The sequence below is a fragment of the Pleurodeles waltl genome, chromosome 4_2 (genome assembly GCF_031143425.1).
Source record: "Pleurodeles waltl isolate 20211129_DDA chromosome 4_2, aPleWal1.hap1.20221129, whole genome shotgun sequence".
NCBI classification, from domain to species: domain Eukaryota; kingdom Metazoa; phylum Chordata; class Amphibia; order Caudata; family Salamandridae; genus Pleurodeles; species Pleurodeles waltl.
The window spans coordinates 1,018,720,167-1,018,736,117 of NC_090443.1; the positions used below are offsets into that span (position 1 = coordinate 1,018,720,167).

Below are 15,951 nucleotides of genomic sequence, written 5' to 3' on the forward strand. Positions count from 1 at the left end.
AGTATTGGGTTTGGAGACCCTGCAGTGAAAGCCGCTTGGTCAGATGTTGAGGCAAGCCAGCCGATCTGGGCACACGTCCGACGAATAACTTGGGGAGGATCAGCCAGAAGCGTTGACTAACAGCTTAAGGAGGACGCAGTTAGTGGTGCCAGCCAGGTACCGCACTGTTGAAGAGGCGTGGATTCTGCGCTTTTAGACTAGATAGGAGCAGTGTCTGTGCCTGAACTTTTGAGTTTTTGAAAGGAATATTTGATGTATTATGAAGTTTTGATCTGAGGGGTGTCGCCAAGAGGCTCACCTTGCGTTATTGGCTGCGCCCCTTGTGCCGCGGGTATCTGTACGCAGTTTGTTCTGCAGCTACCCCTTCACTACTAAGGAGTGGAGTGCGGTAAAATTGGTGTGGGCACGGACTGCCTGTGTAGGGTGATTCAACTTTACTGGTTCTGTTTTTCTTGGTGTCATAGGAGGTCACGGTGGGGCTTGGGGTGATATTATCACACAAATATGGTCAAACAGTGCACCAGGCGTGCATAGCGTTTGTGGGGAGGGTGCTGAAGCAGTGTGATGCTCTTTGCCGACGAGTTCGTAATTTCTGGGCCGAAGGATCACGGCCCCACAAATTGTTAAAGCACCCAAAGTGGCGGCCACCGATTATGGGATCCTTTTGCGAGCAATTTTCCAGGACGACAGCATTGCTTGGCTTAAATTAATCCCAGATATGAGACAAAACGTCTGTGGGGGATGTTTAAGCAATGTGGTTTCCTTTGTCGATGGGTTCGGCACTCCTGAGCCATAGGATCCCGGCCCCACAAAGTTTTGAAACGCCCAAAATGGCGGCCTCCGATTATGCGGACGTCCGATTAAATCATTCGGTTTTTTTTTCTTCCCCCGTTCTTTAGGCCGGCAGCGGTGCTTAATTTAAATTGGTCCCAGGTATGGGACAAGTCTACGGGACGCGTGGGCGTCCGATGGGTGCCTGGGCAAGGGGAAGGAGCGGCACGAGCAGACGCGCTCCAGCGCGGCTCGAGATTGAGCAAGGCCGTGTACGGGAGGACTCGGCCGGCCCTGCGCACGCCGGGGAGCCCTCCGCGGGCTAACGATCAGCCCCGGCGCGCGTGGCGGAGGCGCAGCGGCGAGCTCCTACCTTTGTGGTAGCGACGGGGACTGGGCGGCAGCTCCAGTTCAACCGAGCATGCGGCTTCGATCTGCTGGGCCGCGCGGACTTGTAAGCGAGCACGGGTTTTCCTCCGGGAATACGGCGACTGCAAAGTCGCAGTCGCGGTTGGCGATACAGTCCTCCGGGGCCCCCCAAGCGGTTACCCCACCCTGCAACGGAGGGAGGGGGCTGGGGGCTCAACAGCAGGATAATTGTGCGGGCTGGGTGACGGAGCTGCAGTTTATGCTGCCGCTCCGATCGCCATCTTGGCCACGCCCCGAAAAACAGTGGTCTTAAGAGGGCTGGACGATCTAAGGAGGAGCATTGGGGTCAGAAGAGACATGCAAAGGTATTAGGAGGAATGAGGTCTGAGTGAGACAAAGGACTCCTTACAAGAAGCACAAGGGTCTGAAGGTGTTGTCAATGATATATGTCTATAAAATGCATGTTAAAGGGAGTATTTGGGATGATGGACTTGAAACTAGCACAAGGGAATTCCCTGAAAAGCCTTGCTCTTTCACTGGAGAAAGGTGTATATACCTGTGTGTGAGAAACCCCAGGGGGCCTTTAGTTTGTTCATAGTGTGTAAAGTGGAATGATGTAAGCAAATGCAAAGAGGAAATGACACACTTGTCCATAAACATAAGGTTTTGCCACACCCTAGTCCAGATTGGAAGATCAAACTTATAATTGTTATATGTTTATTTTGATATTACTGACTTCTTTTTGTGAACACACTGCCGAATTTTGCGATTCGCACCATTTGCGAATGCAAAAACGCTTGATTCATATGGCCCATAGTGTATTGGCTGGCTGTTCCTGAAGGACTCTGGAGTTGGGTAATTGGACCTTAAGAGTGTATTGCAAGTAGGAATGGTTGTCCCCACTCCACCCCCTCCCTTCTTTGCCCCGTTCCTTACGAGTTACACACAAGTGATTGCAGAGCTCAGGGAGGAAGATTTGTATCAAACTGTTCAAGATAATCTCAAAGTCTTTCTGGATATCTCAAGGTGGTTCTGGTCCTACCTTGATTGGAGGCATTTTTGGTAGCAGAAGTGACAGTGTCTGTTTCACTTCCAGTAGCATGTTGCTCAAAAGTGAGCTGTTGCCAATATAGACCGAGTATAAAGTCTTCATGCAGGAATAAACGTATTTTAACGTAATCAGGATACATTCACAGGAGAGAGACGATCCAGTCGTTGATCCAGATGGACCCTCCGCCAGAGTCAAAAACACGCACACACAGAATGTAGAAGGCAGAAGGCTACCACAGAATATGTCGCATAGAGATACTGACAAGATGCCTCAGATTTTCTGGTGTGATAACACTCTTCTTCATGTTCAGCTGTCAATATACCGACACTTGATGTTCGCTATAGGGACAAAGCACTTTGTCGATATTAATCAATATGCACTTTTGATACTCTGTGAAAGCATGATCTGTGTATCTGCCATCGGACATCTACCACAGATGTGCTGAAATTACCTCTGTTAGTCCACGCATGAACAAATTAGTAGAAAAATGTTTCAGAAAACTGAGCTTCCGCTCCAGAGATCTGTGTGCAGTCCACAAACCCTCGTCCTCTCAGGTGAATACTTTAACTATCATTGAGTCGAACGAACTACGCTATCATCTGTTGTCACAGCATTTAGAAGCTGAAGGGGTACTGCGTGAAGCGATACAGGCTGCAGAAGATTTTTTTGTTGAACTCTGCAAATTATAATGCAATGTACAGACTTTATACAGAGTCCAGCCTACGATCATCTAACACAGCGCATTGTCCGGGCAAATATATTTTGGTATAGTTTAGTACAAATTCAAAGGGAATTAAATACATAATTCTCCCAAAATCACTTTTATTTTGAAAGTCAAGACTAAGCCATAACTACAGCTGTGTCATTGTCGATTTATTGATCAGTTAATTAAAACCATTACAAATAAAAGTAAGAAAAACACTGAGTGGGTTCAAATTTGTTAGAAAACTGATAAAAATAAAGAAGGAAAGAAAAACAGTAAAAAATAGTCTATGTATAGTCTCATTTGCACCAAGGGAATGCTTACACACGGTGAGAACCCTTGTGTGTTCTGCTATTTAATCCAGCTGCCTGAGCTAGCAGCCTCCTGAGAGCGGTCACATATTTTGCACATCTTGCCAAAGCCCAGCTGTGTCAAACTCTGCTATTAAAACGTTTTGACTTCATATCTCTATGGCTGTCCTAGAACACATACTTCTAGGAAGCAAGGCTCACAAGAGATTGTTGCAGCCCATACCTAAGCTTAGTAATAACGGGCACTTTGAAAACCAGAAGACATCCTCTCTGAACTCTACCAGAGTTTTACCATTTCATCAATAGACTGTTTCACAAGAGACTACAAGTTGGTATTGTTTGTCTTCCATCCCAGCAGCCATTAGGTTGCAGAGGTGCTGTGAGGTGACCTCTCTGGCACTCTGTATGTCATACTCCGAGGTTGTGCTATCACTATTCGTCTGTATATCGTACATAGTCTGAGGTTTGACATTGCAAACTGCTCTGTCTGAGATCTTGTAACTGGTATTAAAATATTTGAAAGAGAAGACAGCAACTTGACACTTTTTCCCTTGATCACATGTTTCATCTTTCCTTTGTGATTACAATTCTTCCCTTGTCTTCCAGTGTGTCAGTGATGGGTCCTCGAGTTAAAACATCTGTCGCTAAACGGACCAAGTTAGCCAAAGCCAAGAGAGGAGGTGGGCTAGCGAAGCACACCGACCCCGCAGGCAAGCCACCAAGACCTGCTGCTACCAGGGTGAGAGTCTAGAAGTTGTGGGAAGCAGCGGGGGATTCCAAGACTTCTATTTATTTGTTCACTTCAGAAGGCCTTGGATTGTCACCTTACAGCTCATACACCGGGGTAGATTGCAGAGGATGTAAACTGGAGATACGTTACTTTTTGTTAAAGATCGAGCACCTTTCATTTTACAAATCATATCTTAGTTTGACTACACCTCACTAATATTCAAACTCCCACCAGTTCTAAAATAATCATGGATCAGACCTAAACTCAAACGAGGAAATTGTGACTTTTGCAACAATTTATGTTGCTTCTTTCCTTATGAACCACTAGCAAAAGTCTAGGCCCTCATTTGGCGCTTGCATTACCAGCCTAGTTGTTTGCATCTGTGACTGCAGGTGGAACTAAGCGACCATTGGAACAGGCATGGCTGCTGTTCTTGAAAAACGAAAGCCGGAAATTAATGCAGACTTGATGAATTGCCAAGCATCCCTTATTTAACTTTTATATTTGAGGATTTAGCAAAGTTGAAGAGACCAGGCTTTTACTGTTCAGTAGCCATAAGTGATAGAACATCTTTCAAGACAGATCATGTATCACACACAATTAATACAATATAATTGCATGCTAATGTTTTTGAAAATGCAAGATTTTTTTTTCACATTAGGTAAAATTCCTTAGTAGTTTCTTGAAGTCTAATGCTATCAGTAACTGGGGGTTTCAGCGGGGAGGAGGCCACAATATATGCCTGGTTTGTGCGAGCAAAACAGCGGTCTCTTTCTGCTTTGTAGGTTAGTGAAATAAAACAGTAGCTTTTGGGGTCCCATCAGTGTGAATGTGTGCAGGCACAACACAGGAAACGTCATTTCCACAAGCCTTGATGGCTTGATCTGGAAAAGCTCTGTGGGTGGAAGTTACATTTCCCATCCACCTGTGAGCGCCGAGGCATGAGCACCGAGCTAAGGAAATATTGTGGAGTGAGTCAGTCTGCATCAGCCAAAGACATTAGCTCAAAAAATGTAATTTATTAAATGACCTTAATGTTGAAACACCGAGTCAAGTCTAGAATTATTTGGACACCAAACTCTCCCTCATTAATCAGGTGGGATGCCTTTGGATCACATGAATAGGTTGGGTGGTTATAGTTTTGTTGTAAACTCCATAGTTGTTACTTTTCTGTTGGTACCTATAGCATATTTCTTACTTCACGCTTTAGCATCTTTTCGTGTTTGCTTCTCTCCAGCTGTCTCAGTTCTTTTTTACTCATCATTTTTTCCCCTTTGGCTTGAGGCGGTGAAAGGTCCCATTCCATCCAGCAAGGACGCAAGTGCACAGGAAAGGCCAAGAGATGGGAAAGCCAAGAGTGGCAGTAAACGACCAAGAGCTGAAGCAGGTGACGAGCAACAGGTACAAAGCCGAGGCAGGGGGACATGTGTGGTGTGCTGGCCGGAGACTAAACTGAACTAACACTGACCAGCAAGTGTGCTTTTAACCTGATGTGTCTTGTGCAAGGCCAGAGGCTGGATTTGGGAGTGAGGTGTAGTTATGGATATTATTACGGATATTAATGTTTATTGTCAACAGCAAAAAACTTACAATATAAAATATACTTGTTAAAAAATACATAATTTAAAGCATCTTAAGTGAATACAATTAATATTTTTATAAATGATACTCCAGGGCATACAGTCGACTCTGAGCTCAGCTCTCATGACTGGTAAATAATTGTGCTTCGCAGTGTAAGATGCCTCAAGCCTGAGGGCACTTACTCGACCCCCCCTGTGCCCCACCCCCCAAGGCAGAATGTTAGAACAACTGATATCTGCCATTTGCCTCATGCCATAAAATGTGTTTGAAGAAAGTAACCGTTGTTAAGTACTTTGTCATTTTAAAAGCAGAGAATATTGAATTGTCTCTTTCCTTCATAGGTGCAGTCACAATAGTCTCTACTCTCTTCAGGCCTCCTCACATACATGATTATATTTTGTAAAAATTAATTGTCGTATGGCTAAAGCTTCCAATTCATTTAATCAGGAAGCTTTTAACCATCTTGGTGCAAAATGGCAGAAAGTGCATAATTATCTCTTCTGCACCAAACGCTTAATCTCAGTATTCATTCTTGTTGGAACCTTCCTTATGTTTAGATAAAAAATAAAAAAAATCTGCAGTTCAGTCCTCCAGTTCATTCACTGAGACAGACTCTAATGATCTTAGTGCAAAGTTGCAGAAAGTGCCTGTTTATCTCTTTGCCTCCACATTCACTGGATATCCCCTGGTAGGAAAAAGACTCCATTCTAATCTTAACATATAGGGTGCTTTTCAATTCAGAAAGCCAGATATTTCTCAAACGCCAATTCTGTCTCATCCTCAGAGCATCCTGCAGATGGGCGACCTGCTCTTATACTTGAGATATCTTTCTCTGGCTTCGGGCATCGCTACCATCCCTGAACAGGTTCTACTGTATCTCGACCCTCTAGAGTAGGGGGCGCCAGAGATCTTCTAGTGGTAAAGTTGTTAGAAATGTCTAATATATGCCAACCAATTGCTTCTACTGCACCATTACAGTTTACCCCATGTAGGGCTGACATTAAATACATTGCTGCTTATGGGTTTTTATGTAACCGTACCCAGTACTGCACAGGTGTTAAAGCGCCAAGTCTGAGATAGCGCTAATACCTGGTTGCAGCTATAGAGCCAGGAATGGAGTTATGGACCAAACTTTAGCAGGAATGTTCTTTACCACTTGCTACTCATTTAGGTTGCCATACCCCCATAACTCTGCTCCGTGAATGCAGAAGCCACTGTTTTTTGTTCATAAATTGGGATAATTGTGCTTCTGTATTGACTGACCGCCTCTTATTCAAGTCCAAGAACAGCCATTGAGGTTTGTAGGAAGGTGGTACTTGCCTTGGCTGTCTGCTCTTTCCACCTGAGTTGCCTCTCAAATCTTAGGCCCAGGTCATCATTCGGTGCCACACACTGTATTTGCTCTCCGTATAACCTAGGTTTTCGCTTTAGACTTGGGTGCGGCTTCATGCACATAACTTTTGTTTTTTCTATTTATGATTAGGACCTTCTTAACTAAGTAGCCTTCCGAATTCTCCAATAATTCACACATTTAATTTTTAGTTCTGGCTAACGGACAGCATCCTCTGCGAAAAAGAGGGTCAGAACCTTATTTCCTGCACTTATTGGAGCATCGAGTAGGGAAACTGGATGGTAGTCAGATGACTACCACGACTACCTTTCTTACATAGCAGTACCAAGATTGCTGAACGCCAGGAAGGTGGTATCATGTCTTTAACAACAGCACTGAAAATGTTAGTACACAACACCTTAACTTAGCTTTGTAATTAAATCAGGACCAGGGGCTTTGTTCCTTTTCATGCTTAGAAGGGCTCTTTACACTTCTGGTAACAACATAATAAATGTGAAGTTTTTACCAGAAAAACCCTTGCCCTTGATTGGACTGTAACTCTTTTCAGAGATTTCTGCTCTCTACAGGTTCCTAAAATAGACGGACCACTGACTAGCCCCAATATGGCATTCATGTCCATCCTTTCCTCTTTTTCTTACATAGGTCACAACTTCCCAAAACCGTTTTGAGTCCTTCCTACATGAGGCTTCTTTTAGTTTGAGTCATAATTGTTGCTGTCTTATGTCTCTTTACTTTTGATTAGGTTTTTACACTCTTTTCTACACTGCTGGAAGAAGAATTCATTCGATAGATGACGATGGCAGAGTATTAACGCAGGCAAACATTTTTGCTTCTCATGTTAACACTCTACCTCATACCATCTGCAATTGTCATGGATGTCTGAAGTTTTAATAGGATGTTTTAATTTGTTTCTCCATCAATGTGCCAAAGTCACAACTAAAATTGTGAGGCTGTGCTTACGTCTTCCTCAGATAGTCAGTGTTAATATCAAATTACAAGATCCAGATGTACTACTACTTCAAACAGCTGTGGTTATTAGTTAGTGCTGGACCGGGTCAAAGACACAAGTTCAGGCCTACCTTGATGGCGCGAGGGCCGGTTACAGGGACCAGGTTAGGCCCACTGAGAATGGTACCTTATGTCCTTGATGTGAGGCATTGTGTTGCACTGCATCGATTCCGAGGATCGATGTGGGGTCCTCCATCAAGTTGCGATGCACAGCGCCCGTTCCTATGAGGATCTGCGGGGGCTTCGATATGAGAGTCCACGTCAAGTTTATTGTGCTGCACCACTTCTGAGGAATGGCTGCGATGCAAGGTCAAGTTGTCTCGCTGGGCCTGTTCCAATGGGGACCGCAGCTGGGATCTCATAGCACCTTAATCCACACTTCCAAGTGTCCAGGACTGTGGTCCACCACTTGGGAGTGCTGGAACTCAGCGCTTAGAGTAACCTTGGTGGTCTTGGGTTCAAGGTTCAGGTCCAGTTCTTCCTCTAGCAGCAGGACAGCAGATCAGCTCTTCTTGCAGCAGAGCAGTCCTTCTTCTGAGTCTTCCACAGGTCTGAAGAGTGGGTCTGAGGGTCCTATTTTTATACTTGGTGCCCCCTTTGAAATGAGAGAAGCTTCTTGAGTTTTCTTCCTAGAGAGGTGTCTGGAATTTCCTGCCTCCTTGTCCTGTTCCCAGTCTGTCTGGGGTGCACAATAGGCTAGTTCTTTGTGTATGAGCTGGGCCAGTAACTTTGAAGTGCAAGTGTTGTAGGTGACAGCTCCAACGCCCCCCCCCCCCATCCTGACATAGATAGCCCATCCTGTCAACACCCAGACACTAAGGCCCACTGACAACTACACCTACGCATGTGACCCTAGAACAGGCTGCAGGTACCGAAGCCAACTTTCTAAAAGTGTAATTTTCAGAATTGTGACTTAAAACCCGACTTTGCCAATATGACTGTCTTACCTGCTCCCAATCAAAAAGCATGACTTATTAAATGAAATGAGGTAACCCAGTGTTATTCTATGGGAGAGGTAGGCCTAACAAACGAATTTAAGAGTTTGTACCACAGATAAAGGTGACCCCTACATCGTGGTACTGCTGGAATTCTCTGACACCACCAAAAATTCCACACTCATCCACATCCTGAAGTCTTGAATGGAAGTAACTGGCTGTGCCCTTTAATGGTTCGCCTCCTACCTATCCAGATAACATCAGTTCATTCAAAATGGCACCTTCAGGTCCCAGACGATCCCTATCTGCACTGTACGCCAGAGTTCCATCTTATCCTCATCTTCGTTAAGATCTGAAACTCCTTAGGGCTCTGGTTCCCAAAATATAAACTTTCACACATACAATGATGGCGGACAGCTCTACTTGAAAATTTCCTCCGTTCTAGATATCATTGCCTCAGACACTGTCCTGTACCTCATCCATTCCTCCATGGCTTTAGCACCTACCTGAAGTCAGCCCCACCAAAACAACATTCCTGATATTCTCTAAAAAAAAACACAAGTAACAATTTGTTCAAGCATGGGCCACCAACATGAACCTGGATCTTCACCCTATGCCAAATCACTGGGATTCACCCTAGACACCAATATTCAGAAAAACATTCCCAAGAAAACCAAGTTGTCCTGATACCAGCATCCTCTACTGAAGAAAGTAAAACTGTATCTCCTAGAAAGCCACCTTTAGAACCACTTTTGACACCTTTGTTCTCCTGAATCTGGAGGTTAGCAGTGCCCTACTGCACTGATTTGCAGACACCACTCTGGCCTGCCTTTATTGCCCCTCACATCAGTAGCCTGAACAAAATATGACCACATCATCCCCTCCTTAATGGAATTCCAGTGCTCTGCTTGCCAACCCACACTATCTTCTAAATGAAATGCATCCTTCCCAAAGCCTTCACGATCTGCACACTGCTGGTCTGGCTGACAAGCGCACCACCTCTGGTGGCTCTCAGCACAACTGTAGCCAGACCACCATCAGAGTCAGGACACATAAGTGCCAAAAATAACATAACTACATGCAAAAACATAGATACATGCAAAAACACAGCTACACACCTTTTCCATCTGGTAGGGTAGTTTCTTGTGACCTGTCGACTCCCCAGGCAGCTGTGATTTCCACCCAGACATCTTTGACCACCTGAACAATCAGAAGCGGAAAGTGGCCCAGGGACTCAACAAATCCATTTGGTGCAATGATAAAGAGCAGCAGCACTTGTGCCTCAGAAATCTAAAAGCAGGCTGCATGCTGGAAGAGTTTCTTACAGCGTGAGACAGCTAATGTACGATTCTGAAATGTATGTCGGTGTTTGGAGTTATTTAGATCCAACCTAGCTTCAAAGGAGCAGTGCACTGTACAGTCGAACAGAGTACAACCAGCAAGAGTGGTAAAGGAAGGTTGGGATACAGCAGGAGAGAGTTGAGGGTAGGGTTGTGCTGTGATTGGTTGACAATGGCAGGTGCAGGGGAATAGGAAGGGGAGGGCTGGACTGGTGAGATCTGTTTCCATTAGGAGTTCCGGAGGGAATTCTTGTGTGTGTTCCCTAACTGTGTGGTTCTGTTGCGCAAGGTATTGCTTGAAGAATAGGGTCTGGAGCTTTTTTCTGAAGCGAGTGATGTTGCCTGCCAGATTCAACTGGGATCTGTTATGTCTTGAGAGGATGGGACGAGGAACCATTACTTATTTTTTCCTTCCTGCAGTTCGTGGTTTCCGATACGGCGATGTGGCTACTGGACATCTTACGTCATCCTTCAGATCTTGGTTAGCTCATTTACTCCAGAATGGCTCTATTGGCTCTCTTATAGATGATGCAGCAGGCCTTGAAGTTGATGTGGGCAGGCAGCGGTAGCCGGTAGATTCCTCTGGGACTAGATTTCTCCAACTTGCCTTTACTTCCCCCTCTCTCAGGGTAATCAGAGCCATGAGGAGAATTAATTGCAAAAAACTGTTTTTAGAAGATTCTGAGAATTGGTTGTTTGGCTTATCTCCAGTAACACAACATTTATATTTGTGAAGAGTACATTCTTGCCATGGTGAATGTACCCTAAAAAACAGATGCTTATATGGGCCTCAGAGTGTCTCTCCTCATCCTCTTGGCCTCCGATTTGACATCTGGTAGATGTTTGATGTAACTCAACTGAACCTGAGGTTCTTGAACTGAGGGGTTTCTACAGTGCCTTTGTGAAGCAGATAGGTACAAAGTGTCTCTACATAGAGCCATGCTAGGAGTCACCCTTAGCTCATACAGTCCACAGAGAACAATTCTGTCTTGTCCGGTAAAGCACCTGGCTTTGCGAAGAAGGTGCTCTAATATTGTGTGACTAATCTAAGCTCATAGATTAAGACCAGCAGTGCCAGTTTAACACTGACATTTATAGGGAAGAAGTATACATTTGTGAAGTGCGTGAGGGACTTGAAACATAAAAAGTTGTTGCTGGTGTGGCCTCTGTATTGCTTTTCTCTCCAGTTATACCTAAAGCATTGCATCCTTAACTGCTTATTTTCTCTTTGTAACATATTATGTAGCCTGTTGAACTACCCCATATCTGAAACCTTGATGCAAGTCTGTGAACATCCTTTTGCAGGTTGTGCCACCATCTGCAAAGAAGAAGAGGAAGCAGAGTCCCAGAGCTCAGAAAGGTAGGTTCTGTTCTCAATATAGTCTTCTATTCCTGAAGCATTCGGTGAATGGCCAATGTCTATTTGTCAAAAGATGACCGTCTGGGCTTAAAGCGTGGGAACCTTGGTGAGAGCATCAAGAGACTGCACCTCATCAACCAGAGGAGTTCTCACCTCTTTCAGAACAGGCAAAAGGAAACCTCTAAGTGATTGTGGACACAAGGACAGGGCACCAGCTAGCAGCCCGTATATGGAGGTGAGAATTAGAAACTGTAATGTTTCCTCAGTTGTTGCCTCAGTGCCAACCTCCCTGCCCAAGAACAGTCACACTGGCCTCTAGTGGTTTGTTGTGTTAGTGCAAACTGTGCCCCAAGAAGCAAACACACTGATGACCTTCTTGATACTTTCACCAGTGACTTGGGCAAAGCATTTGATCTGGCCCAGCCTTTCTATCTACTTATTATAATGCCAGCATCTGGACGGAAACTTTACAGCTGGATGTTGTATCATCTGCCTAGGCTTAAGGTGCAGATCCACCCCAGTGAGCATCTTTGCAAAAACATATCCTAATCTTGGTAAATGGGGTGGCCAAGGATTACCCCTATTTGGTCAGACAAACAGCCCAAGTTTGGGAGAGGATTGTTGTTAGAGTCCTGAAGCATCCACCCTTTGCAAGGACCTTGGACTTAATGATGTTGCAGCCATCTAGGCGTATCCATGTGGATATATCCATCATAATGTTGAGGGCGGTGGGGGATGTAGGACAGTGAGTGGTTTATACGCAGGGAAGAGGTTCATATCATTTCAGGATTCCCACGACACATTATTCTCTGTGGGAGCAGGTTAATATTTGCAAAATGCCAGGATTTCAGGGGCAGCCAGGGAAGTCTGGACTGGGTTCCCAGAAGCCTCTCCCCACACTGAGACTTTAAGGGTGCCAGGTTAACTGTCAGCTCTGGTGGGCACCTGGTGTTGCTTTCGTGTAAGATGTTGAAAATGGATAAAGTCAGGACAAACTTGAAAGTAAGTTGACCTGAGACGACGGCCAAGGTGAACCGTTTATGGACAAGGAGTGGACGACAACGCACTTATGAAGGGTGTATCATGCAACATTAGATTTAAATTGATTCACTTTAAATATGTTCATCGAAGTTACCTGACCTTGATAAAATTTAGGAGAATAAACCCAGGAAGAGCGGTGGCATGCCCATAATCTGGAATTGGGGGGTTTCTTTTCTTGCATTTTGTGTGGATTTGCAACGGAATCTTAAATTTCTGTATAGTGACACAATGGAGGGCATTGACAGGGATCACACTTGTTGTCACCCCACGGCACTCTCTGCTAGGTATTATTGCAACACTGAAAGGGAAAAAATGCAGTTCAGATTTTTGCACCTTACTCTGGTTCTGGCTAAGAGGCATTGCCACAGGCTGCTTGGACACCAGGAGACCCGTACTGTGTCTCTGGATTCAAGATACTACTGCGCGGGCCCTAGCGGATGAGATTCATATACAGATGTCTTAGAGGGATGACAAAGCAGTAGAGGATCTGGACATTTGGGCACCACACTGAGCATTTCAGGAGGTGGGGGCTCAGGGTGCCCGGCTAGAGTTGCAGAGGCACAGATAGGAGGGAAGTGAATAATAGTAATTGAATGTGGGAGAAAAGAAGGGAAATAAGCTGGCAAGAATTGCATTGGCGGGTCACAGGGGACTGTGTAAATCCACAGCTTATGGAAGTTATTGAGCTGTAAGCATGAGTTTCCATGGGTGGGAGGATGATCAAATCAGGTGCTGTAAACTTAGACAGTGCTTGTTATGACCTCTGCATGAAGTGGACTCTGTGAAATAAGTATAATTTGAAAAGCTTATGGGACAGGATGTGGTTGCCAGTCCACAAGGAACTGATCAAGTTAGCTTACACTGCTCCATTTTCCTTTAGAATCAAGACTGCAGTTTACTGGTTAAACCCTGAGTTACAGTCACCAGAAGTGGTCCCCTTGCAGTCTATTCAACCAGCTGAGTTTTATGACAATCTGTGGATCTCCTACAGAAGATCCACTCTTGATTTAGCAGGAATCCATTCTGTGACCTCACACAATTACAGTGATGGTGTTAGATATGGACATCTTGAATAAGATGGATCCCTTTGAGCTCATTGGTGAAACCACTTTGGTTGCTGTTATTAACTCTGGCTGTCCTCAAGGCTCCAAAGACAGCATTGCTCTGCCTGCCATATTAAGTATGTAAGCCCACAATTGACACTCCATCACTGTATCTCGTTCGGAAGCTCCTTGAGTAAATGGCTGGTCTCTATAGCTCAGAAAGTAGCAAGTATCAAACGTCTTTAATAACCCACCCTCCTCCCCCTCCAGAGGATCTAAATAAATCCTGCCTCATTTCCCAGTTGCCGGCTGCATTACAACATCCCTAATGAAGCCGGCGGTGTTGCGGCCGTGCGATGGGTGCAGCTGCACCCGTCACACTTTTCACTGTCTGCTGTGCAGACAGTGAAAAGCAGGGTGGGGCTGTGCCTGGGGGCCCCTGCACTGCCCATGCCAAGTGCATGGGCGCTGCAGGGGCCCCTTGGGCCCCGCAACTCCCCTTCCTGCCAGCCTTTCCATGGCGGTCTCTACCGCCATGGACAGGCTGGCGGGAAGGGAAGTCATAATCCCCAGGGCAGCGCTGCAAGCAGCGCTGCCCTGGCGGATTAAAACCGCCGGGACAACGATGGCGGTAAATAATATGCCGATTCGTACTGCCAGCCTGTTGGCGGTACGATCGCCAAAACAATGATGAGGGCCTTTGTCTTGTCTGACCTTTACGCAGGTAGGTTCTCTGTTTTGTCTAGCTGAAGCATTTAAAAAAAGCCATGTTGTGTATTTTCTCTAGGACACCCCCTAACATTCCCAGCCATTAATTAACTTAGCGCTTGCTGACTTCAGCTAAACATTGATGCTGATGTAAACCCATTTTGTGTTATCCATTTCACTGCTGCCACATCCGGCCCTGGTGCTGCACATGAAGCCAACACTTCAGTCTTTAGAGCCTATGGCAATGAAAATGCTGGGACATCTGCGTCACGGTGAGGGTGAGCATAGTGAAGATTATTATGTATTCTCTGCCATGGATGTGGGCATTGCCGGATGCCAATGCAAAGTTTCAGTGGGAATGCTGTCTCGCTGGGAGGACAATTTCCAGACCATGTCTACTGTGCAAGGCAAGAGATAAAGGCCACAGAAACACCAGTTATCCTGCTTCGCTCAGTGCAAACAAAGTCCCCCTTGATAACGAAGATTCTTTTGGTTAAGTAGAACTGGAAGGTATTCTTCCCTTCAACAATGATGAAACACATTTCATATATGTAGGAAATGCCACAATAAGTGGCTGCAATTTTGAGGTCCATTTTGCAGAAATATGTACCAGAGCTGATTGAAACAACACATCCTTTTACTGATAGCTTTACCAAGCTGTTTCTTTCAGGCCATTTGACTCCAAAGGCCCCCCCCCCACTGGCATGTCTGTTTGCTTGTTATGCGCCTTCCCTTTAATAAATGATCACTTTGGTAGCCCCAAGCCTTTTGGAATACATGGGTGAATCATTCTAGATTTTAGTATATTTTACTTTTAAGAAGTTGTGCCTGGATGCACATTATAGTGGTTTCTGAGATATCCAGGACCAACTTATCCTCTTGGATCGGCAGCGCCTTTTCTTTAAGAAACTCTGTGAAGTAAAGTGAGGCTGTGACTAGCGTGATGATGTGGCTTCTCCATCAAAACAATTTCATCCTCATGATGCAGCATTTAGAATCTCTAGTAGACGGTACCTGCGACAACAGCAGCAACTTTTTAATCCCTACAGAAGAAGGGGCACAAACAGAGGTGAAAAGGCTGGTATGTCTTTTCCTTTTCCTCCTGCCCTACTTCAGCGCCACATTGGTAGGGGGCCAGGTGGCGGCTTTTATTCTTCACTGGTGACAATCACAGTGGACTAATGGCTCCTCTGGTTGACAATCTGTTCTTTGCTGTTTCTAAGGCAATTGCCTCCCATCCCCTTCCATACTCTACTCCCACACAAACATCTCGATGAAGAGACTATTCTTTCTTCAGAGCAAGGCTGCTTTCGGAGTTAGTTCTGCCTTTTGGAGAGATGGAAGGGGTTGACTCCAGATAGTTTCTCTTACTAAAGAAACTGGGAGGTTTACACCCAAGTCTGGATCTGCAGTAAATGAACACATTTGCGAAAAATATAAGATGGTGACTGTGTAGCGTATTCACCTCTCCCACCAATCACAAGCTTGGCTTGTGTTGTTGGATCTCCATGAAGCGTATTTTCATATGCCAATGGGGCTGTGGGCACTGATGTGATCCTGGTGGAACAGAGGTCTGTCAAAACCCTGTGTGACAAAGGTATCGTATTAGTGTGCACCATCAAAATGTAATGCATTTATGTCATGAAATT

General features: G+C 45.2%; 1 protein-coding gene across 1 annotated transcript in view; it reads left to right on the plus strand.

The window, feature by feature from the left end:
• The window catches only part of CENPQ (centromere protein Q), an 81,334-nt gene that overhangs the window by 8,907 nt on the left and 56,476 nt on the right, over positions 1 to 15,951 (plus strand). The window contains exons 2-4 of the mRNA XM_069232869.1: positions 3,812 to 3,944; positions 5,220 to 5,336; positions 11,456 to 11,510. Of these exons, the coding sequence (XP_069088970.1) occupies positions 3,822 to 3,944; positions 5,220 to 5,336; positions 11,456 to 11,510 (295 nt within the window). The 5' untranslated portion in view covers positions 3,812 to 3,821. The remainder of the gene's footprint in view (positions 1 to 3,811; positions 3,945 to 5,219; positions 5,337 to 11,455; positions 11,511 to 15,951) is intronic.